Source organism: Sitophilus oryzae, unplaced genomic scaffold (assembly GCF_002938485.1).
Source record: "Sitophilus oryzae breed Bouriz unplaced genomic scaffold, Soryzae_2.0 scaffold_1515_pilon_pilon, whole genome shotgun sequence".
NCBI classification, from domain to species: domain Eukaryota; kingdom Metazoa; phylum Arthropoda; class Insecta; order Coleoptera; family Curculionidae; genus Sitophilus; species Sitophilus oryzae.
Window position 1 is genome coordinate 1,524,282 of NW_022146187.1, and position 27,749 is coordinate 1,552,030.

The window sequence follows — 27,749 nt, forward strand, 5'->3', positions numbered from 1 at the left end:
ATATACTAGTTTACAGAGTTATAAAATTTATTATTTACCTTCTGCACTCTTGGGATAATAGATGGATCAGACATGTATGGCATTTTCACAACAGAGTTAACAGCTTTTTCTTGGGACTGTCCGGTATTATGATCACTAATTGGTATTATTTCTACTCCAGGATTAACAGTATTATTAATTTTTCCCATTAGAAATAAGCCTTCGGTGTTTAATGGACCAAATGTTTGTTATTTTGCATTAATTAAAATAGTAAATTCTATGGAGTCTAAAAGGAGGAGGCGAATCGAACGCAAAAATTATGGGCCCAGTTTTTGAGATCTAAATGAAGTTCGAAAATCGCCGTTAGGGGCGCTTGTGATGATTGGGATACTAGAAATACACAGCTTCTTATGGCAAGAATAACTATTTTGTTATAAATTATAGAGCCAAGTTAATATTTGGGCATATTTTTACCAGAGTTAGCTTTTAGAAACGTGGTTTTTCTAATTGAGCAATGTGCGTGGCTAAAATTGTGAATACAAAACCTTAAATTTGAGTTTGAAAAGTTAGTTAGGTTATATTAGATGCCGGTTTAATATATCCTTTTCCTAAGTTGATATTATAAAAATGTTTTATTATGTGGTTCTTTTTAGTGCATACACGACCGAAGAAACATATAAGCTGCTAAAATAAATCTTCCCTAGAACTGTTGTACAAAAAAGATAGAAGTTCCAGCAACAAATTTATCACCAGTTCAACCTTTGATTTGATGTAAACAGTAATTGTTTCTTGATGAGAAATGCGAATGAAATAGTTTATGGTGTGATTGTGTTAGTGTTTTATTAATAGTTTTGTTGATGCAGTTTAAAGGTTCATAGTTTTTCATTAAAACATTTGAAATTGACATGTTTACATGCAGTTTAGTGTGATACCATTTTAATAAACATTAAAATCTTTCGAACTAGTAGTGGTTTTATGGCGATTGACAGATTGAATAACGAAAATTAAGAGTATTTTATCAGGAATAACTTAATCATAAATGGAAACTGAAGACGAACGTTACCATTGCACCCTTTGATCGGTGTTATCTATTCCATAACTTTTTATAGCTGAAACTAGAGAGTAGGTATATTGAGCTGAAACGTTTCCTGTGTTCAATAGCGTTTTTTCTAGCGTTGAATTGTAAGTTTTAATGTCATTAGCAAAGTTTTGCAAATTGTCACTGTTTCGTAGACAATTAAATTCAAGATATATTATATTCAATGTCACCTAATAATTGTAAAGGTTTTTCTATTGATATTCACTTTATTAATATAAGGTAGGTTTGTAAATAAAATATTAATGAATAAATAATGTACTCAGTTTATTTCAAAAGCACAAAAATACAGAGTTGTGAATATGTATATACGCTGACTTATTTCATCATATAAATATTTATTTAGCAATATTAATACATTACAACTTTTGTTTCTATTAACTAATTCCACTAAATTTAATAAATAAAATATACAATATATAAATTTAATATACAATTTAGCACTTAGATATTAAATATCTATATGTACTATGCCAAAAAATAAAACAGGAACATCATATTATATCAAGAACACAAAAAATTACAATTTAAAAAAAATGCATTCTAAAAAAATACCTAGCTACAATATACCTACATATTAATTTAAAGAGCTTATTCATATTCATAAAAACTATTCTAAATGGTTTATATACACAATCAAAAGTATCAACCACAATACAATAATTTTCAAATTATTTCTTATTATTCCTCAATGAAAAAGCGTCTTGCGACGGCTAGTCAAAAATCTAAATAATTTTTATAATAAATTTACAATCTGACATATGCAAACTATTTTTCAAATTTGTGAACATAGTAACTCTACTGTCTGTAACATCAACTGGCACATTAGTAATATCACGAAGAATTTCATTCTCATTCTCAAAGTTAGGTTCTGAAGTTTGATTTTCAACATGATTAATAGGCAGACCTTTTACTTTTTTTGAATTAGAAACTTTTTCAGTTGCTTCACTCCTTACACATGGTGGTTTCCTCTTTCTTTTATTACTAGAGAAATATGAAGGCAGGTTAGGAAAAATTCTTGGAATTGAACCCTCCTTTAATAATGGTCTACCCCGCTCAATTCTACTGATAGTTCCGTCAGTTAATTTGATCTCATAATGAGTCAAAATATCTTCATCTAGAAAATGTAGTTCACAAACAGCATCTTTGCTGCTAAGTGTCTTGTCTGATCTGGGTATCGCCTTTTGCCACTGCTGTAGCAAGCTAGGATCCTAATAAAAGATATATAATTGTTAAATAAAATAAAAAAAAAACATTTTTCACTATTAAAGCTGTTATTTTGAGAATACGATCTTGAAGTATAAATATTTAATATTCACTTTCAATAGCACTGTTCAAACTGTGGTTAATATAGGTACATGTCAACAGGTAATTTTAGCACCTAGTAAGTATTAAATTATTTTAATTTTATAACAAGGCCTCCTAGGTTATGTTATACACATGTTGATTTTAGGCTATATTTCCTATTAATTTGGTTTATAATTTAATCTGTACACTGACAGTATATAATTTTAATGTTTTTCTTAACATCTATCCATAATTTTTATAAATAAATAGTCATACTACTTACATTAGGAGCTTTGAAAAGGCTTGGGTTTCTTTCACCCCGTTCTTTATTTGCCTTGTTTTTATTGGGATTCCCACTTGTACAGCCAGGTACAAAGCAATTTCTACCACGACTCATTGTTGTACTGCTAAAAATTCAGTAAATTAACTATAAATTTTATTAAAAACACAATTAAATCGTATACTAACAATGAAAATGTAGTATCCCAGTCGATCGCAGTGCCTCTGCTGTCAAACCGAGGAAGCTGCTTAAAAGTGGGGACAGAAATTTCAAATTTGCCCATTGCCGATAAATCTCCTTTTTTAAGCCCTCCATAGTAAATTCACAACGAGATTGGACGCATTTAATGTTGTGACCACAGAAAAAAACACAGGATGTTCGAAATGTCGTCTGTCATCTACAGTAGGAATGAGCCACACATTTCTGTTTTTGCTATGATTTTATATAAGTTTCATATAATAGTATTTCATAGATAAAAATAGTACTGCCATACTCACTATATTGCCAGAAAATATGATCTAAAATTGGGAAGACATCGTTAGCATAGAGAGGGCACTGGAGGGCACTCTAGTTAAGGCCTGGTTTTTCTGAACAGATCGGCCCGAAATATTTCGGTGATATAGCACGAAAAGTTCGTTAGCGTTTCCGGCCAAACCCAGTATATGTGTAGGACGCAGTAGTGGTTTGTCTAGATCGGAACGAAATTTCGGAACGAAATTTCGGGAACGTATGCGGACAGCAGTTCGTCTGTATCAAACTAGTTTGATTTGAACGATCTCAAATCGGCGTAGTTCGCCGAACTTGTTGGGAAGGTTAGGTTGTGAAAAAAAATTGTGAATTTCGGCGGATTTATTTTTTATAAAATTACTATTTACAGTATGTGTGTAAAGTGAATCAATAAATTAATTAAAAAATTCAGTGTTTATTTCTCGAAAACATATTTAGACCCGTCGATTTTCTTTTCTTGTCACGCATTTGAATAATAAAATTATTCACGGTGTTTCTAAAAAGTTGGGCTGTTTATTTATTCTTTATGTAATTTATTTCATTCTTTATGTAATTTAGTACAGTATGGAATAGTTGTGGAGTTAAACGGAAAAAATCTTTGAACTTTGTATCATTATCCGAAAGATGCTTTAACACTAACAGTTTGTAAGCACCTTCTTTGTCCCTATTCTCAAACATTTTCGGAACTCTATTATGTTCAGAACATACTTCTAATAACGCATAGTACTCATCACATCATCATCATCTGTTCTTCTTCTAAAATCCTTAGCGATAAAAAATCCATTTAGAAGCGTACAAAAAAAGAACCCTAGGTACGTACAACGCAAAATTTTAATGATTGAATAGACCGAACTGAAATACCTAATCATAACGAATTTAATCTCCGACAAACCACACGCAGACGAAACTTCGGAACGAACTGAGTTCGGTAAATTAGAGCGTTCTGTACGGAAATATTCACCGAAATATTTCGGGCCGATCTGGTCAGAAAAACCAGGCCTTTAGCTAGTTTTAATTATGGTCACAGATTATGGTTTTAATCAGAGACGATAGACCTTCGATAGACTTTCTCCATATCTCTGGTTTGAAACTGGCACATATGCGCTTTTGACAGTTTTGACATTCGTAGGGTGACGTGTCAATGGCAATGGCCTAGGTTTGTTTTGTTTGTTTGTTTACTTTTCATAAGAATTATAAAATTCTGTAAATGCTAACTGAAAACTGTTCTAAAATGAGTAATTTTATGTAATGTTACCTAATGTCTTTCAGCCCATTCGAAAAAAGTCTAATTTCCTGATGACAAACATCAGAACATTCATATTTTTAGATTTAGAAACAACTGGATTGCCCCAATTCGAAAATAATAAAACTAAAATTACAGAATTAAGTTTAGTAGCAGTTCAGGAAGGTCATATAAGCTTGGGGGTTATACCCAGGGTACAAAATAAACTTAACTTGTGCTTCAATCCATGGAAGTTAATATCGCCTGAAAGTGAACAAATTACAGGTGAATTGAGATATTGTACTTTGATTTCTTAAATGAATTATATTATTACTTTTTAGGATTATCTAACTGTATGCTCGAAAGTATGAGTCCATTTACCTCAAAGACAGTCGATTGTATTAATTTATTTATTGAGCACAACCCGAGGCCTATCTGTTTTGTTGCTCATAATGGAAATCGTTTTGATTATCCAATATTACAAGCTTCAATTAAAAATACTAATGCTGCTCTAATAGACGGTAATAGTTACTGGTAAATGTTTTATAAAAAATTCCACTAATGTTAATATATTTACAGATATTTACTGTATCGATTCACTAGAAATGTTTAGAAATTTAGAACTTAATGACACAACAACAAAATCAAAAATAGAAAGCGAAACTATTCCAACTAATAGCACAGAGAGCTTTATGTTTCAAGATAATTTTGATGATATACTTTGTAGAGCAGTAGATGAATATGAGCAATCTGTTGAGAAGGCGCTAAAAGTTCAAAAAATTAATGAGACTACACCAAAAAGACCTATTGAAAATCCAAGCCAGATCTCAATAAGTCCCAGTTCTCAACAGAATGAAATAACAAGTAAAAAAGTAAAAGTTACTTCAATAAGGAGACAAATAAATTATGGGTAATCTTGTTTTACGTATTTTTATTAATCAAATAAAGATAATGTATAGATTACATGATTTAAATAAATATATTGTTACGGATTCCGTGGGTCCACTATTTAAACTCACGATAAAATACTTAACGAATTTATTTTCTCACTTTATACACAATTACTAACTTATAACACACAACAAACTAACTATTTATAAGATTCCTTCACCAAATTGTCCGATTTTCAATTTCCACGCGGTATATTCAAATTTCAAAAACTGTCTCAGTTGACGATGGCTCTGGCTTATATACTCTATTGACTGCTTCTCGAAATTTCCCCAATTCTCGGAAAGCGTACTTCTTCATACCAGACAATTCTATTGTCTGATTCCCTTACTTCTCGACTTGACTAAAAGATGGCGCCTGAAAAAGTCTTTTAATTTCTGGCGGATACGTTGCGGTTGTGCAGGCAACCAGTAATACATTTTTAATTTCTGGCGGATAGGCCATTTTTCTTGACATTGCCCCCTTCTCAAATTTGATCGTCCCGATCAAGGTTTCCTGTCTGGTATCTCTTCAATCGATCCAGATGAACCACTTTCATCTTACTTCTAGGGCTGCGTTGAATCCGGTACACAACATCATTTATCCTCTTGATGACTGTATAAGGACCTTCCCATGCTGGAGTTAACTTTGGGGACCTTCCTTTCTTGCGCTGTGGATTATACAACCATACTCTATCGTCCTGTTGAAATCCCGGAGAATTAGCTCTGAGGTCGTAACGAGCTTTCATCCGGTCACTGGCTAGCGTAATCTTACTTCTCACGGCCTTATGAATTCCCAATAATCTTTCCTTCCTAACGACTCTTTCGAACGACCGTCCAACGTTATCTTGTTCCATTTTTCCTCCAGATCGAGTACTTGGTCCTTGTCTAGCTGCGCAAATCTTACAACGTTGACACCATTTCTTAACATCTTCACAATAATCCACCCAGTAAAAATGGTCTCTCAGCTTGCTCAGGGTCTTGTTTACCCAAAGATGGGCTCCAGTTTTACCACCATGAATTTCTTCCAATACCTGGATAACTTTCTTCCTTGGTACCAGTAACTGAGTTGTTACTGTCCTGCCATCCGCACTTTCCCACGTGCGCTTTAACAATCCATTCTCAATCACCAGTGAATTCCACTGAGCCCAGAGAGCTTTGAAAACGAGCCCTCTGTCCGCAATATCCTGCCACGGTGGTCTCTCGCCGTTACCTTCCTTGAGCCGTAGTATTGCTCCGATGTCTGGATCTTCCATTTGATCTTTCCTCAATTGTATCGTCGTCCATGGTTCGTCAGTTCTAAGCTTAAAATTCCTTATTCTGATAGTGCTTTCGCGATGTTTCATTTTCTTGTCCAAGGTAGCTCGTCGTCGATCTAGGTCGTTGTCGATAATTTGTACCCGTCCTACACGGCACTCAGAGGTTTTCTCCATTTTCCCGAACACAGTCTTCTTGGTATCACCAGGTATCATCACAATTTTCGATGATCTTTCTTCCATATTTCCTGGTCTCTTCTCTTTAGATACAGAAAATTCCTCATTTCCGATTTTCAGGATGTTTCTATGGTGATCAAACGAAAAACCATGTTGACTGATCACATCCATACCCATGATAAAATCATCTTCAATGTCTGCCACTAAAACGCTATGCCGAAACTTCAAATTCCCTAACTCCAATTCCATGAAAGCCTCTCCCCGTACAACGGCCATTTCCCCCGTAACTGTACGTAAATACACTCTTCTTCTAAGAGGCATCATCTTCAATCCTTGCACTGAGTTAGTCCGCACCAACGATACCATAGCGCCTGTGTCCACAGTCATTCGAATTCTTCTACCATTGACCTTCCCGTTGATCACCAAACTGTCAGCGGTTTTTCCTAGACTCCTAACGGAAAACATCCTAGGGGTTCTGTTTTCTTCAGCCAATACTCGCTCATTAGTGTTGATTTCCTGGTGCCTATGTCCTCTCGATGGTAAACGGAATCGCATTTGGACGCGGCAATCCCGTTTGATGTGGCCATTCCTGCCACATCTATAGCAACTTATGTCCTGGGATCTTCCGATGTGCCGATGTTCTCTTAATGATGAACGGAATGGCATTTGGATGCGACAATCCCGTTGGATATGGCCATTCCTGCCACATCTATAGCACCTAATATCCTGGGATCTTCTCTGGTTCTCTGTCTGGGTGTTGTTGACTCTCTTGTTCACTAGTAATTCACATAGTTTATTAAACATCTCCTCCAAACGTATGTGAGAACTCTTTGGCTATTCCTCAACCGTTACCGAGCCTATCTTCGGTTTAGGAATGGCGCTAAATGCAGCTTCTATTTCCAGCGCCCTGACGAGTACTTCGCTGCTGGTAGAAAATCGCGATATTTGCAGCGCCCTCTGTAATTCATTGTCCCTCAGTCCGCTGATAAAGCACTGAGCAGCGAGTTCCTCCCTAAATCCTTCCGGTGCTTCTGGATATGCCAGGTGTACCAGCCGACGTAAGTCTGCTTCAAATTCCTGCAGACTCTCTCCGGACCTCTGCAGGCGTGTCTTGATCTGTGCCTGGTAAAGTTGGCGTCGATGTTGGTCGCCATATCTTCTGTCCAGTGCAGCGACCAAAGTTTGGTATTCCTGCTGTTGGGCTGCAGGAATAGTTTGCAACAGTTCCAGGGCAGGGCCACGTAGCGCGATGACAAGTGCCGCTGCTTTCTCTTGGTCAGTCCATCCGTTGGCAGCGGCGGCTGCTTCAAACTGGCGGTGGTACATCGTCCAGGTGGTTTGTCCATCGTAGGTCGGGCCCTTGAGGTTCGCAGTTCCATGAACGCCAGGTGTCTTTACTTGTACCTTGGTCTTCTGTAGGTCCATCTCTAATTTTTCCATTTTCTGCTGAAGGCGTTCCTCAAGATCTTCTACGGCTTCTTGAAGGTGGATGTCTTGCCTTTTTCAGTTCTTCAAAGTTCTTCTTAAATCGGTTTTGATCTTCTAATTTTTCTTTCTGGCGACGCACTTCTAAATCTTCAACAATTTTCTCCAACCGTTCTTGTCTAATTTCTTGATTTTCAAGAATTTTCTGAAGCCGGTCCTGTTCTTCTTGTTTGTCGTGCTCTCGTTGAACTTTGAAATCTTCCAGAATTTTCTCAAGCCGGTCCTGTTCTTCTTGTTTGTCTTGTTGTCGTTGAGTTTTCAAATCTTCTAAAATTTTGTCTTGCCGGTCCTGTTCTTCTTGTTTTTCTTTCTTTTGACGCGCTTCTAAACTTTCTAACATTTTTTCTTGATTTTCCATAAGTATTTTCTGTAGACGGTCTTGTTCCTCTTCTTTCTCTCTTCTCATATTCTCCATAAAATCGCCCAATAATTTGCTTACTTCCTCCATTTTCTTCGCTTGCTCCCTTGTACCAACCATAGAAATACTTAAATTCGGTCTAAAAATCTTCCAATCCACTTAATTTCTTCTTAAAATCCTCTTGAATCGCACTTCCGACACCAATTGTTACGGATTCCGTGGGTCCACTATTTAAACTCACGATAAAATACTTAACGAATTTATTTTCTCACTTTATACACAATTACTAACTTATAACACACAACAAACTAACTATTTATAAGATTCCTTCACCAAATTGTCCGATTTTCAATTTCCACGCGGTATATTCAAATTTCAAAAACTGTCTCAGTTGACGATGGCTCTGGCTTATATATTCTATTGACTGCTTCTCGAAATTTCCCCCATTCTCGGAAAGCGTACTTTCTTCATACAGACAATTCTATTGTCTGATTCCCTTACTTCTCGACTTGACTAAAAGATGGCGCCTGAAAAAGTCTTTTAATTTCTGGCGGATACGTTGCGGTTGTGCAGGCAACCAGTAATACATTTTTAATTTCTGGCGGATAGGCCATTTTTCTTGACAATATAATGATAATAATGCCAAATGCAAAAATAGGAAAAGAAATATATTATAATTAAAATTAGCAAATTATTTTGCTAATTCTCTACATTCTCTTGCCCTGTTAGACCTGTTATTAATTGATAACATTATACAGGGTCTGGCAATGGTGCGTCGGGCATCTGTAGCTCGTAGAATAAATAAAACTTGGGAACTTTGTTTAAGTACAACCTAAAGTGTGTACGAGGATGCATTTCAGGAAAATAGTTTAACTTGTATAGGGTGGCTCAAGAAAGTGTGAGTAGACCCGGATGATTTTTTTTTAATTTTTAAATTTTTTAAATCAAATCAAACCAAACACCTGTATATTATTGCATTTTTGGCTTCCTTTCAGATCACTTTACATAATCCTAACATATGAGTAATAAATAATAAATAAATAAATAAAAAATATATATTTATCAGCCTTTGAAAAAAAAAGTATTAAAAATACAAGAACTGCCATGAAATCAAAAATATATTAGATATGTACTTTAATATGGTAATCGTAAATCATACAGGATGTTCAAAATTCTACGCCAAACTTTCTCAAATATAAAATATTTTTTCTTTCTTTTTTTCGAACACCCTGTATATTATCTTTTTAGTAGATGGAGAATTAAACAATGAACATTTTTTGTGTTTATAGTATTTCAAAATTCATATGGCATTTTCCACAGTAAATTTTTATCAAAGCCAACCAGTGATTTTTCTCTCTTAATTGTACTGTTGAAAGAGCCATATCAAATATCTCTTCGTGTATCTGCGAAACCATTAAAATTTTTGAAATACTTGTTGTAATGTTGGTTTTTATCTCTCCATATAATAAAAAATGAAATACAGCGTTTTCCATTTAAAAAAACACAGAAAATTTATTTTATATTATAAAGTTTGGCCGCAGGTTTGGCGTAGAATTTTGAAGACCCTGTATGATTTAGGATTACAATATTTATAGCAAAGTATAGACCATCTAAAGTAAATACCTAATATAGTTTTGATTTCAGGACAGTTCTTGTATTTGTAATAATTTTTTTAAAGAAGGTTAAAAAATATAATTTTTTATTTATTTATTAAAATCTCTGAAATTATCGAAATATATCAAATCTTAGGATTATGTAAAGTGATCTGAAAGGAAACCAAAAATGCAATAATATACAGGGGTTTAAATTTTAAGAAAGTCTGAAAAATATATATTTTTTTATTTATTTATTAATAATCTCTGAAACTATCGAAATATATCTACTCATATCTTAGGATTATGTACAGTGATCTGAAAGGAAGCCAAATATGCAATAATATACAAGGTGTTCCATTTAAAAAAATCATCTGGATCCTTTGTTGAGCTTGATCCTACTTTCTTGAGCCACCCTATAGAAGTTAAAATATTTTCCTGAAATACATCCTAGTATCTACATACTTTAGGTTTGCACTTAAACAAAATTCCCAAGTTTTTTATTCTAGGAGCACTATTGCCGGATCCTGTATAACAAAAATTTTATTGAATAGAATCAGTTTTAAATTGGTGGACGTGTATGAAAGACTAACCAAATGCAAGGCTGAAGGAGCGCATATGGCTGATAATGACGTAATGATGTTGTTAATGTGTGCCGCTACACTAGGGGACAGATTTGTAAGCTGGGCCAATCAGAATGCTCGAAAATTTAACGAAATATCGCCGATGACACCAGGGAAGAAAATAGTCTAGTCAAAATATATTTTAAACGTTTTTACACTTTTTATTATTGTAACATTATACATGATTTTAATTAGACACAGGTTTTATATAAATATATTTTTTGTTCCCTGATATATTTTATAGATTGCTCGATTTCCTACTGATTATTAAAATTTGTTTAATTTTTATGTGGTTATTAAGGGTAATAAAAAGTATTAACATAATACCTTATATTTTTAAAACTTCCTAATTAATATTATTTTGACAAATAAAATACTTAAATAACATACCATAAAAAATGAAGGATTTAATGAAATAAATATTAGAACGTAGAACACACACACAGTTAAATCACATGAGAGCCAAACCTGGTAAGATAAATAAAAAAGAATGTGTATGTGTAATACTTCAGGCAACATTCTTTAAAAACATAATTAGATATATGATATAAAGTTTGTTTTCCACACTTCAATAATCTTATCCTTATAGTCATTTCTAGTCAAAGCAAAGAAATCTCCATCACAGCTAAACTTACAGTAAGCTATCGAACCTTCCGAATTAAGTGTATACAAAGGTCTACCTTCCATGATATCAATTACTTTTACTTTTCCATCAAGTCCACCCGATAGTAAATAATTAGCCTTTGGATGCCAATCCACACAGGTGGCATTATCGTGAGCATGATAATGTTGTTGAATTTTTTTATTTCTAATGTCATAAATTCGAACCGAACCTGAATTCATAGCTACAGCTATAGTATTATTATTGGAATGCAAAGCAATACTGTTAGGACTATTTTTAACCCCATGAAATGAATGAACCAACTCTCTGCTAACAGTGTCCCATATTCTCACAGTTTTGTCGTCGGAGCATGACACTATCATATTTCCAAGAGGTGAAAATTTTGCTGAACGAACCTATAACCAGAAGATTTAGAAATATTATAAATTTAACTATATTAAATACTATATACCCAATTATTGTGTCCCAAATAACTAGCAATAAACTGTCCTGTCTCAGTATCCCAAAGTTTTATAGATTTATCATTTGAACCGGTTATCAACTTTAAACCGTCAAATAAAAAGTTTACAGTGTTTACCGATGATGTATGAGCTATAAACTCTCTTGATTTGCCTAAAATAGTTGGAACCCATAGGCGTACTGTGTGGTCTTTGGAACTGGAAGCTAGTAAGCTACAATTAGGAGAAAAGTCTACACAGGTCACTACATCCTTGTGGCCAGAAAACTGGTACGTAGGGCCATTTCTTGTAGAATCATTCCATTTAGTCCAAATCATAACATTATGATCTTGAGATGAAGTTGCGAATTGTTGATTATTTGGATTAAAACTAATACCAGTTATTGGTTTTTTATGCCCCTGATATATTACATGAACTTTAGGATTATCATTCGTTATACTTATTTGAGACATATTTTATTTTTTTTTTTTGATACAATTAACTTAATGAATCCAATTATACAGAATATTATAATCTACAAAATTCAAAACAATGCGAATACATACAAATAAGACGGTTATTTTGAATTTGATAATTGAGGTTAAGTTATATTTTGTGATGGCTCCTTCCATATATCAGTTCTATGGATATCACTGTTTGTCTTCTATGGCTTTCTGTGGAGAGAAGCAATCGGATTATCATATATAATTATAATAGCCATAGACAGGGTAGAACGCAACTAAAATTTAGTAAAACCAGAGATATAGCAATCGAGAGAATGCGTTTGGGCAAGTGTCTTTGGGCAAGTGTGAATGAACAAACTTCTATAGTCATTAAAAAATTGTTATACCATGGTGGTCATCATATTCGCGCTTGACTACAGGGGAGATCAGAGAATAAGTCCATTAAAGGAAGAGACAGCGTAAAAACTATTTGTTGCATGCAAAAAACCATTTTTTACGTGTAAAAAACTATTTTTTGAGTGTAACAAAACTATTTTTACGTGTAGAAAGCTATTTTTACGTGTAAAAAACTATTTTTACACATAAAAACCATTTCTTACGTGTAAAAAACTATTTTTACACATAAAAACCATTTCTTACGTGTAAAAAACTATTTATTACGCGTAAAAAACTATGTTACACGCAAAAAAAATATTTTTTATGCGTAAAAAAATATTTTTTTAATATATGTATTACCTTTTCAACTAACCTATCACTACACTTTTTTTCAAACATTTCCTTCAAATCCTTCAATTTAATAGCTGCTAGTAAGAAGTTTCACTTCAAATATGCGCACATAATGCACACACAATTTTTTTTCAATATTCCAACATTTTTAAACTTTTAAATGTGCATATTAAAAATCAAAACACTAGTGTTGCCACAAGTAGATTTTTACTATAGCCTTAAAAGTTATACAGAGTGACTTTTATAATAAAACGCAATTAATTTAACTTATATATTTCCCGCAATTGCCTTAAACATATCGCCAGACAGGATACTATCCAAAGCTTTTTGTACAGTTGGATCTTTCAAAATGGGCGCCGAGGAATCTTTAGCGACCGGTTCCGGAGCCGTTATGGAAGTGGGGATGACTGGTTCCGGATTTTTATTCAAAATGTTTAGTATTCTGCTCTGAAGTTCCGTCTGTTTTGAAACGGATTCGTTCGAATCCTGCGTGACACCTTCGGCAACTTCGTGCTCGTATTGTAGATCTTTTCTTTCTTGGAGATACTTTAAAATGCGGTCGTATTGAGATGATGTCAACATTCTGTTCTCGGCTAATAGATTAATGAGCATCTAAAAATATAACAATAATTAGCTAGTTATGAAAAATTATGAACTTAACTTTGAATTATGATTGTGATATAGCGGATGATCGAAAAAAAGCGCCAATGTGGCCTGGCACGAAAATTTCTGTCGAGCCGACTTTTATATGTGATTTATTATAGAATTAGAATTTAGAATTAGAATAAGTGGGAGGGGGTTAATCTCTGCGACCTTAGAGATCTATTGTGTCCCCCTTTCTTGAGTTATAACTCATCATACAGTCCCAGGACTTCCTACGGAGACCCGTGTCCCTCACAGTCGAGGAGCTACGACCCAGGCCGGGTAGACGAAACCGTAGCTTGTGTCGCCTGTTGGGTTTAGAGGTAGCAGGTAGGCTCCCGACCCTTGATTTATTATAAATTGCCATAAAAAGTGCCAAAAAAATATATTTCATTTAATAAAAACTAGTTTTCAAACTTAAATCTATAAAAAAGAAAAAACTAATTCATAATACAGGGTGCTACAAATTCGAGGTACGAGCATTGGTATCTCGGTAACCGAAATAGAAACGAACATGGTTAAATTGGGGCAAATTTGCGCTTTGGGATGTTCACCAAGATGCCAGCAAAAAAGTTTTAAAGTTCAAGGATTGCTGAGTTTTTTGAAAAAAAAAACCGGATTTTTTTGAAAATGAATTTTATTTTTCCTTGTCGTTACTTTTAAGAAAATCAAAAAACTAATTGCACGTTCTCATAGCCCCTTATTAGGGCTATCTGATAGTATTTTTAGGTTTCTAAATTAGCTGATAATTTGTGAGATACAGAAGCTAACGTAATTTTTTTAAATACGGACCTGCATTTTTTATTTCTGATTTTGAAAGAACTCTCCTAAGTACAATAATGTGCCACACTTGATACTTTTTGTTTTGTTTTGGGTACCTTAACAACAACAAAACTATTTAATTATTATTTAAAATAATTTCAAATCCGACTCTGTCATCAGCGCCAATTAACATTGAATAAGGAAAATCGAGCCAATTAAAGGATTCAAATTAATTATATCCAGCTAAGCAATTTAAAGATATTATTTTTAACATTTTTATTGTGAATTTGAAATCTCAGTGAGCGATCTAATAATAATATGCGTAATATTCATCGTAGTTATTATAAATTTCTACAAACTAGTTTCTAATGATTTACATGTTCGAAAGGGTTACCACCCTCCCTATTGCACAAATTTATTTTTCGTTCAATTTTATTTATGGCTCTTTGACCTTTCTTCTTATACTTCTGAAAGCATTTGTACTCTTTACTGTAAATGTTGAGATGTATTGATTTCACTTTTACAAATGACGTGAAGTCACGTGAAGTAATGTGTTCATTTGTATATTATTTTTTAGTATTTTACTGCATTTATTTGATTTTCCATATTCAATGTTTTACCCCACGTTATTGTTAAGTTTGAAAGCTTATCAATATTGTAACGATGAATAGATTAAATTTAAAAAAAAACAGAGCCGGACTTGAAATTAGTCTAAAAAAATTGTGTTCAAATGTCCGAAACAAAAAAAAATATTAAGTGTGGCATATCATTGTACTCAGGAGACCGAGTTTTTTCAAAATCTGAAATAAAAAATGCAGGTCCGTATTTAGAAAAATTAAGTTGGCCTCTGTATCTCATAAATTATCATCTAATTTGAAAATCTAAAAATACAGATAACCCTTATAAAGGAGCTATGAGAATGTGGAATTAGTTTTTTGATTTTCTTAAAAGTAACGACAGGAAAAAATAAAATTCATTTCCAAAAAATCCGTTTTTTTTCCAAAAAACTGGGCAATCCTTGAAATTTTTAAAACTTTTTTGATGGCATTTTGGTGAACATCCCAAAGCGCAACTTTGCCCCAATTTAACCATGTTCGTATCTATTACGGTTACCGAGATACCAATGCTCGTACCTCGAATTTGTAGCACCCTGTATAGACAGTCCAATACCACCGTAATTCCGTTATTAGCACAGCCGTAGATTGTATGGGAGGGGGGAAGTTCACCGCGACTTTATACCGATTTGGTCATCGAAACTGTGCGGTCTGGATTTCAACGTGTAAAACAGTGATGTAGACAGCTTAATGGAAAATCAAATGTATTAAAAAGAGATAAAAATTGGGTCGACACATTTCTTCTATGCGGTATTGCCGGATTTTGCATCAAAATTTCAAACCGCACAAATAGGCGTTTACGAAAAATGTTGCATCTAGGGTTGGAACTTTATTTTTCACTATTAGTTACTTATTTTAAAACAGCTGTAATATATTATATTTAGTTTAGATATATTATCATCATTTCAGTAGTATACATGAAAGTTTTTAAAATAGCTTATATTTTTCTAAACCCATTTTCCTACAAACGTAAAAAAACCGGCAACACTGTTTTTGATTTTGTCTCTCTGTCTGTCAACCGGTCATATATATTATTCTCTGTCACACGCATTAATATCCACCCCACATAAATTGGATGACCAGCAGGGTAGATGTAGATCATACATATAGACCTTATAGAACATACATATCACATAGTCTCAGGGCTGTAACAAAAGCCAGTATCCTAAACATTTTTTTTTTAAAGTTTTACAGAAGATAGTTCTTCATCTCCGATATCAGTCGTACCAAAGCTTATGGCACGAATGGTTATCGTCTCGGCGCACTCAGTGATGATGTGTTCTGGTGTTCCCCATTTTCCCTACAGAATCTGCATTCGCCAATAGCGCCTTAGCTTTAATCTCCTATAAAAAAAAACCCTGGATAATCCGAAGATTGTTCTTACTTAAATCAAGAAAAATCTTTGATCGTAAGTCCTAAGTCTAATTTCTTCGAGCGTCTTAGACTGCTGGAGGATTCCCATTCCAGGTTACGGATGGAGTCTTCCAGATTCTTGAGTTCAGCTATAAGTTGGTTTCCACTTTGGAAGCAGCTCTCGTTAGCGGAGCATGCGCTACTTTTCTAGCTAGATCGTTTGTTTTTTTACTGTCTTCTTGATTTTATCTTCCATAGGCATGGCAACGATCAATATATTTCAATGAAACTCGTCATAAACTCCTTATTGGAATAAGTACGCATATCAGACGTTTTCTAAGAGTTGATAACAAATAGCACAAATCCCACAAAAGTCACAAAACTGTACCTTGAACTCGCTGATACCGTCTACACATATGATATCACCGCATAAACTGGTTTGCGCAAACTAAAATCTTTAGCAGCGCGACGTTTACGCAGGCCGCGCTTGTTGGTTTGTGCGTGTTACCGTTTTACCGTCTACACACAGCGAGTTCCTGATACAAACAGGTTTGTGCAGGTAAGCTTGTGGTAAAGCTTGTACGTGTAGCCGGCCCTTAAAATGCTATACCAGTTTTCCTAATTTAATTTGCCACTCTCTTTTTATTATCTTTCTCTATGTTCCCCATACACTACTAAAAAACTCCCCCTCTTCTCTCCGGGTTTATTTATACTTATTTTTCGGGTTATCGTCGTATCGTGTTATTTTTTTTGGTGAGCTAGTTTTTGGTGGGCTAGCATTCAGAAGAGTAGGAGGACTTTATTTTCTCTGTCTAATATGTTCAGCTTCTCTAGACATTTTTTTGACCAAATTCGAATTGAGGGTTACTGAGTTAATCGCTTTTAAGGCTGCTTGACTATCGGATAAGATGGATATTTCTTGTTTCCGATAGTTCCTATCTACAATAAGTTGTACGCATCTTTCGATAACGTATATTTCTGCCTGAAGGATTCTGGGGTAAGTGCCTATTGATTCGGAGTATTTAGTTTTTTGCCCAAATACTTCTATCCCTGTTCCTGCTTTAGTTTTGGAAGCACCAGTATACCACGTTATGGTATGGTCTTTAACTATTGAGCAAACGTTTCTCTCTACCTTTTTTTTTGCTTAATACTACAGTGAGGTGTTTCACACACAATTGTACATTCTTGGTATATCATCCACTAGGAGTTGGAGGAGCGAAAGAGTTGAAGGATTTTTCCTTTTCACCAGCAAAATGAAAAAATCCTAACCTAATCTAACGTTCCAAGCTCACGAGCAATACCCCCAGTAGTGTTTCCGTCGATGACAATCCTAATCATTGTCGTATTGGCATATCTACCAATGACAATGCGCAGTGGTGTTAGGTCTAGATGACCTCCATTACCGCTGTTGAGTACGTTCTTATAGCTCCTGTGATGCAGATGGATGCCAGTCTCTGCATGTGGTACAGGTTTTTCTTAGCCGTACGTTTCTTTAATTTTGTGCACCAAGCAATTGCTCCCCAAGCCCAGCCCTACTATTTATTTCCCGCCAGTCTTCTGCATATCATGAGAGCCTGATAAAAAGTGGCGCGAAAACGCTATGACCAATCAGAGAGCCGTTGGACCATCGCACAGTGCATCGAACAATGCCCAAAAATAAAGAAAGCAAGTTTCAATTTTATCCAAAAAAAAGTGCGCAATCGATGATTTATAATACAACTGAAATGATAAAAAACATAAAAAACCGGTTTTTGTTGCGGCTCATTTTTTCTCATCCGCGAAACTATTGTTTTAAATCCGTGTCTCTTATCAAGCGTATTAATAATTTTTCTTTGTGCGTGAAAGTGCGCTTAAAAAGTGGAAAGGTTTGCAATTAACCCCCTGGAAATTATGGAGGACATAGATCAAGGTGTGTACTTTAAAACAATTTATTTGCTTTGGGTGCTGGCTTACTTGTATTTTTTTCCTATGCTTAACACAATGCCATCCTAAATCAATACACATTTTTTGGTTATCTATTTTCAAATTGGATTTAAAAAAATTATGAAATATCATTTTGTAGTTTAAGCGTTTTTTTGTCGCCTAATTACTTAGAATTCATATCATGTAGAGTTTGTCTGCTCCTACTTGCTCTTTACTTTTTTATAAACGGTTTTATCTATTTTTTTTTGTTAAGTCTAGTAATTCAATTTTCACCAACTTGTTGTCGACCGACTGATACAAAATTTGGTACACACCTTTAGTTTTGATGACAATTCAATTAGTTAGGTACCTATATGTATTCAGTATCTTCAAAATTGCCACCACCACAAAATGGCGTACTACATATTATTCAAATCCAGTAAAATTGTATGGCCGTATATAGAGAATGAAAATAAAAAAATCCGGACAAGCTGATTTTTTCAGGGTTTGTCAGCGACTGTCTTCTGAGTGTAAAATTAGAAAAATCGGAAACTCACGTTTTAGTGCGAGGCGAAATAAACGAGTAAAAAGGGGGTTCAATTATGATAAATCACCCTGTACGTGGATTTTTTTGTCTTGTTTATTTTTTTCTTAGGAAAGGGTCTTATTTTATAACTTTAAAAATAAAATAATCTTTAGATTATTTTTTTCAAAAATGATCACCAGATTTTCCTAAATTACTAGTTTAAAAACTTACCAATAGGGCATTTTGAGTTAGTTTAGAATATTATATATTGTCTGAAAATATATCCTTTATGATTTTATATTAGATATTACATTTTATTTTATTTATTTTCAAAATTATGGAAATAAAAAATATCCAGAATTTTCTGACCTTAATTTTGACCTCAAATTCTTGATCTACAACCTCAAAAACCTTTGGGTACTAAATTTCAACAAAATCGGATGCATAGTAATAGCGCTATGATTTTTGTCCCGTCATCCTATATAATGCACTGTGCATCGTATCAACGGATAACGGATGCATAAAAATCAAGCTCAATGGTAATGGTACAAAAAGTGACGACAACTTAAGGAAAAACTACAGCAAAAACATCGTTTCCATATTTATAATATATCAAATTTAATGGTATATCAACTTACCTGAATAGGTTGTGGGTGTCTGTCTGCTAGGTCAGGTTTATTGGGATCCACTGGCTTCAGCTCCTCTCCTCTCATGTAAGCCTCAAAATTTCTTGATATAAGAATCAAAGCATCATCAAGAGGCATATTTCTATGTTCTATAAAAACACATATATAAGTGACAACACTAATATAAATGAAGTGATATATAGATATAATCAAGAAAAGTTGGCTTGCATATCAGCGGAAAGGTCAAAACATTACCAAATTAAATTTCTAACCGTTACATCAAGTAAACGAATTGGAAAAAAGACTTTATGTTAGTAAATGTTGCTGGTTGTTATGAGGCTTTTCCTCTGTAAATCTCAATTTACATATTTCAGTTTTCATTTCATATTCAGAAAACTTGCAAAATTAAAATTTGTTTGTGTAATATAGATATAAAAAAATATTTCTATACAGTATGTCCTCAGATTGTTTTTATAAGAGGAAAAACTTTTTTATTATTGACATTTTGAAAAAAATACATTCTATGTAAAAAAATTTTCCTTGTTCTAAAATTTACTCTCGTTTATACTTTTCCAAATATCCATACCGTTTTAGAGAAAATTAAAAAAAAAACGAAAATATGGTTGAAGTCCTAAAAATCAAAAGGCGTTTTCTATGGTAATATAATTTCCATTTTATTCTTTCATAGCTGATTATTATTATTATTCTGATTAACGTTATATTTTTTGCTGTTGTTAAAGTATATCTTCTTATATCTATAATCCATATATTATACAAGGTGAGCCGTAAGTGCAAATATTTTCAGGGCTGGTAGATCTCGATAAAAGAAACATTTTCTCTTTACCGTTTTTCAAATAGGTCCAAAATAACCGAGTTATTTTACATGCAAAATATTTTTTTTGCTTAAATTTTGAGAACCACCGGTACTCGAGTATCAAACGATTGCAATAACCGAGTGATCACTCGAGCGAAATATCGTTCGTATTTAAAAATACGGTTTTATGTCCGTCGCATGTTGTAAGTACTCGTTAATGCCAAGCGCCAAGCAGTAAGTTGCGTGTGCAGGGCACATATTCTTTCGGTGATGAATGGCAAGTAGCAAGCGACGAGCGATTCGCTTGATCGCTTGATTTAGTTTATTTCAAAGCAATGTAGGTCGTAAAATTTTGTCACTGAGATACGCAACGGATAACGTCGTATAAATTTGCTATCTACAACGTATATAGAAAATTCCCTCGGCTTTTTATCAAGTATGTCACATTAAATTTATTTCATTCTAGGATCGCTTGAGTTCGTGGCTCGTTCATAATCGAGCGATGTCGGTTATTTCAATAATCGAGTACTCGAGCGAATTTTCGCTCGAGTTATCCCATCACTAATTTTTAGGACTTAGGAACAAACATTAACTACATTTGCGACAATGTTTTTTAATATTCTCTAAAACGGTATGGAAATTTGGAAAAGCATAAACGGGATTAACCATTTTAGAACAAGCAAAATTTGCATGAAGATGCATTTTTCCCAATATGTGAATAATAAAAGTCTTTCTTTGTATAAACAACCCGGGGACATCCTATACGATTTGTGTCTAAAATTTAAATAAAAAATCGGTAATAAAATTAGCACTGTGAATTTTACTTGGCACTTGTCAAAAGTCAAAGTAAAAAAAGTGGCTGTGGCAACATTGCGACGTGCAATTATCAAACATTTTGATGAAGTACACGCCAACTTTTACTGATTTTCCTGTACCTTGAGGAATAGTGTGCAAAATATTCAAAGTCAAACTGCGATGTTCTTCATTTTGAGGCATGACCAGTATGGCATAAAGACAACCCCTACTGGAAATATTAGCCAACACTCGCCCTATGGGCACGTCTTCGTTTGGAAATAGTAAGTCCACAACGAGGCCTAGCTGCTTTAATCTTGATTCGATAAATTCCGCATATTCCCTGAAATTAAATATGTTTTACATGTGCGTAAAAATAAGTAATTATTAATATACGTCAGTGTTCGCGAGACGACAATAATTTCACAGTCGTTTTTCTCAGATGGCGGTAACGCTACTTCCGGAGGTGGGGGTCCTGCATTGTATTTATCCATAAAATAATAATTGCTGAAATGAAAAAAAATATTTATACAGGGTTGTTCACCACATACGACACGGAGTATTGTGGCTAAACGATTAGATTTTTACAAATTGTAAGTTTTGGGTTCGTTGAAGGACTACTAGAGCTACAAACTTGATTCTTATATCAAGATACGAAGTGTCCCAAATAAGTAAAAAATATTTTAGTTGTATTTTTTCAAATGGAACACCCTATATATTATTCTATTTTTAGATTCTACGATTAAAATAAAGGTAAATTTCATTAAGATTTATCGCACTTAAACCTTACCGTTTTTGAAATATTTACAATTTTGTGAAATTGCAGTGAAAAATTTAAAGCTTCATTTCTCCAAGGGTATTAAAGGTTTTAATACTAAATATTTACTGAAGATTATTTATTGCTCAGATATTATGTTACAATAATAAAAATTATATTACCTTATACAGAGTGTTAAAAAAATTATATTAAATAATTACTAGCTTTCAACGGCAATAACTTGTTTAATTTAAATGGAATACCCTGTATATTTTACGCGAATCAGATGCACAATTTAATTGTCTATCAAATTGTATCATACCAGTTTTTACCTATTTCTTCAAGTTTTCGTAGAAAATGCATTTTCTTATTATTTAGACCTCATTTATCACAATACCCATGGAATAATGATATTTTAGATTTTTTAAAGCAACATATGTACAAAATATACAGGTGGTAAAAATAATAATATTGTAAGCCCATTTGTTAATGATATCTTTGTAAAAGAAAATAAAATCTTTGTAAAAGAGTATACCAATTATTACTAATTATTAATATACTCCGCTTATTATTTCCGCATAACAATTAGTTAATTATATACTTAATTGTTTTAATTAATAAATTATTCTAAACTAGTTGAAGCCGCATCCGCCACGACATCAGGAAAAAAATACTTTTTATTTTTTTTTTAATTAAACGAAAAACAAAAAATCCGGCGACGACAGTTTTTAGAAGAGCCAATTAGCTATCTTTTAGTATAAAAAGCAACTTCTAGAGCTTTTCTTTAAGTCGTTACTTCAGTAGAGACGACACAGATAAACATTAGCATTTTATATATCGTCCCATTGCTGCCAAAAGTCACTAACTTACTTTTTATTACTTCCGAGAAAAATGCGTCAAAAGATGAATTGCATTGCATAAAAATGTTATAGTTAGTAACTATTCGGTATTAAAATACAACATAAATAGCCAGAAATCGTAGTTAATGACTTTTTCAATCGATTCTCCGCTTCAAAATACAGTGATTGAATTTTCAGGCTCGGAAAAATGTTAGTTAGTGACTTTTGGCAGCAATAGGACGATATGTAGGTAAGTGTGGATTTGACTCAGAAATCAATACAATAATAAGTTATGAAAATGAACGTCTCTGTTGTTATAAATGCATTTGTCAAAAAATGAAATAAAATTTATAAGGTGTTACTTTTTACCACACTGTCTAATACACATACAAAATTCAGTTTTTTAGTACTTGGAGTAATTGTTAATCACCGTAAACAGTCAATTAATGTAGTTTAAATACTTGGATCATATTGCTATTTATGTGCTATTTAACAAATATTTAAACAGTTTTTCTTATTTTTTTTAATGAAATAAGCGAATTATATCGACAAGATTAGTATCTGGTACTCTTTGAAAATTTGTTACGTTTTTAAAAATAATCTAAAATGTCAATATTCCATGGGTATAGTGATAAATGAGATCTAAATTATAAGAAAATGCTACTTCTACGAAAACTTGAAGAGATAGGTAAGAAATGGTATAATACAATTTGATAGACAATTAAATTGTGCATCTGATTCTCATAAAATATACAGGGTGTTCCATTTAAATTAAACAAGTTATTGCCGTTTAAAGCCAGTAATTATTTAATATAAATTTTTAGACACCCTGTATAAGGTAGTATTATGTTTATTATTGCAACACAATATCTGATCAATAAATAAACTTCAATAATTATTTAGTATTGAAAACTTCGATACCCTTGGAGTCGCCCTATTTTAATCGTAGAATCTAAAAATATAATAATTATACAGGGTGTTCCATTTAAAAAATACAACTATAATATTTTTAACTTATTTGGGACACTCTGTATCTTGTAAAAATATTTTCAAATTGTAGCTCTAATAGTCCTTCAACAAATCCAAAACTGACAATTTGTAAAAATCTAATCGTTTAGCTACAATACTCCGTGTCGTATGTGGTAAACAACCCTGTATATTGGATGCGTCAGAAAAGTCTCATCTCTATAACTTTTTTTTCAGATAAAAAACGAGATTTGTTATGTTAGTATGACATAAATTAGGACTGACTGACGTATTCAATTGTTTTTGGTCATTTCCTGTTTCAACGGGAACGACTACAACTTTTGATTTTTAAATGACACCCTCGGTATTTTTTTACTTTATTCAATAGAAAATGACACTCTGAATAGAATGACATATCATATGTCAACATTTGACATTTTCGCATATGGTTTATTTGAAATTGTAACATGCGGCTGATAACGACAATTTGACTCGAAATAGCAAGTGTGTGGTACCAAATTATTCGTAAAAAAGGTGCCATCCTTGTTCCATTTGAAAAAAAAGAGGTATGATTAAAAATACAATTTGGGCATCTTTTAACCGGGCAGAACAAGACACGGAAAACATTAGACGACCAAATCTATTTTTCCAAGGGCCCTTGATTAAAAATTACAGTTTTTAAGACAGCCATGGCACTCTAGATTGAAATTGCTGAAATTTAAAATACAATTTTTTTAAGCGAAAATGTAAAAAGTTGACGTATATGTCCTTAATCTTATAAACTTCATATATGTCATTCTATTCAGAGTGTCATCAAAGTTATTCTTATATATTACACTAGCTGAAGCCTGGCGCATCCGCCACAACATCAGGAAAAAAAACTTTTTATTTTTTGTTTAATTAAATGAAAAACAAAAAATCCGGTGACGACAGTTTTTAGAAGAGCCAATTAGCTATCTTTTAGTAAAAAAAAAGCAACTTTCTAGAGCAAGTCGTTACTTCAGTAGAGACGACACAGATAAACATTAGCATTTTATATATGTAGATATCAGAGTTCTAATATCAAAAGGCAGCAAAACTCCACCATTCCTCCACTCTGTTTAAACTATAAACTTCATTGTAAACTTTTGGTTTAGTATCAATTTCAAGTGCAAATTTAATTATAGGAATGGTGGAGTTCACTGCTTTTAATATTAGACCCCTGATATATCTTAATAATATATTATAAATATTATCTTTGTATATGTATTTTTAAACTAGATCAAACTATGACGTTTATGGATGTAAAGCACCAGATGGCGGGGCGTATTTCAGTCTTTTACTACAGAAAAATATTTTTTGTCACTCTGAATTTTGAAGCGAAGAACAAAAACAGAGAAAATAAAAATCGATAATTTTCGTACTGTGCCAATTGGTTACTAATAGACCAGATATACTTTTTGTCTATTAGATATACTATAAAACCTGGTAATTAAACAATTCGACCATTGTAAATATCCGACAAATTCCGCAAAGCTGACGAGGCCGTTATTTTTTACTGATATTTTTTAAAAATTTTTCTTACTTCTTTGTAGTTGGAGTGTAAAACTAGATTAATTTATTAAGTTTAATTATATGTTTAGTGTATGTAGAATACCAGAAATAGTTTAGTAGTGTTTTTATAATTTATTTTGTATTTTTGAGTAGTAGGTGAAGGGTTAATTTGGTTATCTTTTCTTTTTGTTTGATTAATTAGTAAGATTGATAATTTGTTCAGTGTAGAATACAAGTAATAAGAAGTAGTTGTGTAGTGTTTTATAAGAGATTATATTCGTTTATTTTGTACTTGAGTAGTAGGTGAAGGATGGGTGAAGGTTTTTAGGTACTTTTTTCTTTTTCTTTTTCTTCTAATTGTAGTAATTCTATTAAAAGTATTGTGATAGATACACTATATCTTCGTTCAACTTCGTTTAAAAGTGCGTTATTATATAATTTTGGTTTTCTGGTAGTAGAATATACGCAAAAAAAATCTGATCAAATTTATTTTAAATTAAATTAATCTAGTCTTATAATTATTATCTTATTAATTAAATTAAACTAGTCAAATAACAATAATTCTAATCAAAGTTTTTTGAAAAGTATAAAACAACCTATTACTAATAAATATGAATTATTTTAAAAAATAACTTTCAAAATTGAGTATTATTGATAAAGTTTAGCCCATATTTTTTTTTTCAGAAAAATATACCAGTTAGTTTCAAAATACTACATATTGATAGAAGACCATATGAAACAGAATAAAAAATAAGTCTTGCATTATCTAATTAAATTATTTTCCTGATACATTTTTTTAAAGAAAACGAACTTGACTTATTTCAGTTAGACATGTATGCCTCCCACTTTTAGGAAGTTTTAAGGTTTAACGGGCTTTGTGTGAGGTAAAATAATGATATTTTCAGTTTCTATAATTCTTCACTTATCATACAAAGTCAAAGCAAACTTGGTTTTCAATCAGTTAATATTATATTGCTAATGATCAATATCCTAATCAAAATTCATATTGGAATTTGAAACCATAGTAATTTTAAGAATACCAACTTAAGTGTGTTATGAGCAGGTATAACAAACTTATTTAATATTACCTAACATGTTGTTAGGTAATATTACATGTTAAAATTAGGTAATATTGAATTATTAAAACTTACTCTCTCTCTGGAAACAAGTCCCTGGCTGGTTCAAATCTATCACGGGATTTAGGTCCTGCACCAATGCCACCACCACCTCTTCCACCTCTAACCCCTCTATCACGTCCCATATCAAATTTATGGCCTGTACGAGCATTTGGTCCAGTATCCATATTATCCTTGTATAAAGTAATAAATTAAATATATTATATTGTATACTTTTCCCATTTTCAACTATTACCTGCATGTCTGCTTTATGATCTGGAGGTTCAAAATTAATTCTGTCAGATTCACCAGAAGGTGGGATGAGGCTTGGTATACCTTTGCCTTGAGGTGTATCAGGTTTAAATGGCGATGGTCCTAATATAAATGCACAAAAACATTACATTATTGGTTAATTTATAACAAACAGTAATATATTTTTGTGCATTCATCACGTTAAAAAAAAACTTATATTGAATATTTCTACTTGTAAGAAACTATATAACTATTAAGTTTAATTGAAGTTACCATGAATATCTACCTTGATTGAGAGGAGGTGGTCCAATATCTTTATTTGCTTTAGGAGGAAATGCCTGGCGAACAATAATCTTCCTACCCATCATCATGGTACCGTTTTCAGCTTTAATAGCGGCCTGCGCCTCATTTTCAGTATTGTATTGGACAAATGCAAATCCCTGGTTTATAACCAGTCCTAAAATATTCCCGTGTTTGGAGAATTTGCTATCCAAGTCATCAGCAATTACAACTTTGGGGAGACCTCCAATGTATATTCTCGAAGGTGCCGTTGCAGGATTTTTCATAAATTGCTTGTCTGTTCGATACATTTTTATTTAATAAATTAATACAGCCCACTGTTTTTAAAATGCTGGCTAAACTTGAAATATTGTTTATATTGTTGCCGCCATGATTTAACCTACAGTTTTTTCACTTAAATGAGTTAGGAACAATTTAATAAATTATAAACTGATAGTAAACATACAGTATTAAACTATTTCTTGTCGAATAGAAAGTATCAAGTGGAAAAAATATAATAAAATTGATTTAAAAATGCAGACTGACGCCGAATTCTAAAATCGACACCTCCGCGAAAATGACAGTCAACAAATCTAACACAAAACACATACACAAGGAGAAGTGCGAGCGCCTTGCTAAATATTGGAAAGTGAAATTGACGTTTAAATTTGACACTGTTGACAAGTCTACTGCTACTAGCGCCCCCAATATCGCTTGTAGGAACTACGGACTAGATTGTCACGCATGGCGGAATGACCTTGAATAGATTTCCAGTAATTCTATTGGCTGAAACATTCAAAAATAAAAAAATTTAATTCTTCATTTATTTTTAATTATGACATAGATAAAAACACAAAAAATACACCAATTTTTTAAAAATATGTTTAATATCAATATCAAATATACAACAGAAATTAATTTCACCACAATAAATTAATAA

General features: G+C 32.8%; 3 protein-coding genes and 1 pseudogene across 5 annotated transcripts in view; 1 reads left to right on the forward strand and 3 right to left on the reverse strand.

The window, feature by feature from the left end:
* LOC115878507 overlaps positions 1-2,978 on the reverse strand; it is a 30,439-nt pseudogene extending 27,461 nt beyond the window's left edge. The window contains exons 1-3 of the transcript XR_004049536.1: positions 2,831-2,978; positions 2,646-2,769; positions 39-2,286 (exon numbers count right to left, since the gene is read on the reverse strand). The product of XR_004049536.1 is annotated as a nuclear valosin-containing protein-like (transcript). The remainder of the gene's footprint in view (positions 1-38; positions 2,287-2,645; positions 2,770-2,830) is intronic.
* A 1,273-nt stretch (positions 2,979-4,251) lies between these two features.
* On the forward strand, positions 4,252-11,076 carry LOC115878495. 2 transcript variants are annotated; one of them, XM_030895029.1, is made up of 4 exons: positions 4,252-4,656; positions 4,713-4,892; positions 4,951-5,281; positions 10,720-11,076. In XM_030895029.1, the coding sequence occupies exons 1-4, from the start codon at positions 4,398-4,400 to the stop codon at positions 10,916-10,918; spliced, it is 969 nt and encodes a 322-aa protein (XP_030750889.1). In that variant the 5' UTR covers positions 4,252-4,397; the 3' UTR covers positions 10,919-11,076. The 2 variants fall into 2 exon arrangements, with proteins under 2 accessions (XP_030750889.1, XP_030750888.1); XM_030895028.1 differs by having other exon boundaries at positions 10,675-11,061.
* A 25-nt stretch (positions 11,077-11,101) lies between these two features.
* LOC115878497 (POC1 centriolar protein homolog A) lies at positions 11,102-12,502 on the reverse strand. Its single transcript, XM_030895030.1, has 2 exons — positions 11,862-12,502; positions 11,102-11,805 (listed from the first exon to the last, which is right to left on the reverse strand). The coding sequence occupies exons 1-2, from the start codon at positions 12,318-12,320 to the stop codon at positions 11,323-11,325; spliced, it is 942 nt and encodes a 313-aa protein (XP_030750890.1). The 5' UTR covers positions 12,321-12,502; the 3' UTR covers positions 11,102-11,322.
* Positions 12,503-13,227: 725 nt separating this feature from the next.
* LOC115878498 lies at positions 13,228-27,424 on the reverse strand. Its single transcript, XM_030895031.1, has 8 exons — positions 27,276-27,424; positions 26,817-27,209; positions 26,535-26,653; positions 26,315-26,472; positions 21,465-21,575; positions 21,212-21,411; positions 19,475-19,611; positions 13,228-13,649 (listed from the first exon to the last, which is right to left on the reverse strand). The coding sequence occupies exons 2-8, from the start codon at positions 27,118-27,120 to the stop codon at positions 13,305-13,307; spliced, it is 1,374 nt and encodes a 457-aa protein (XP_030750891.1). The 5' UTR covers positions 27,121-27,209; positions 27,276-27,424; the 3' UTR covers positions 13,228-13,304.
* Positions 27,425-27,749: the final 325 nt, after the last annotated feature.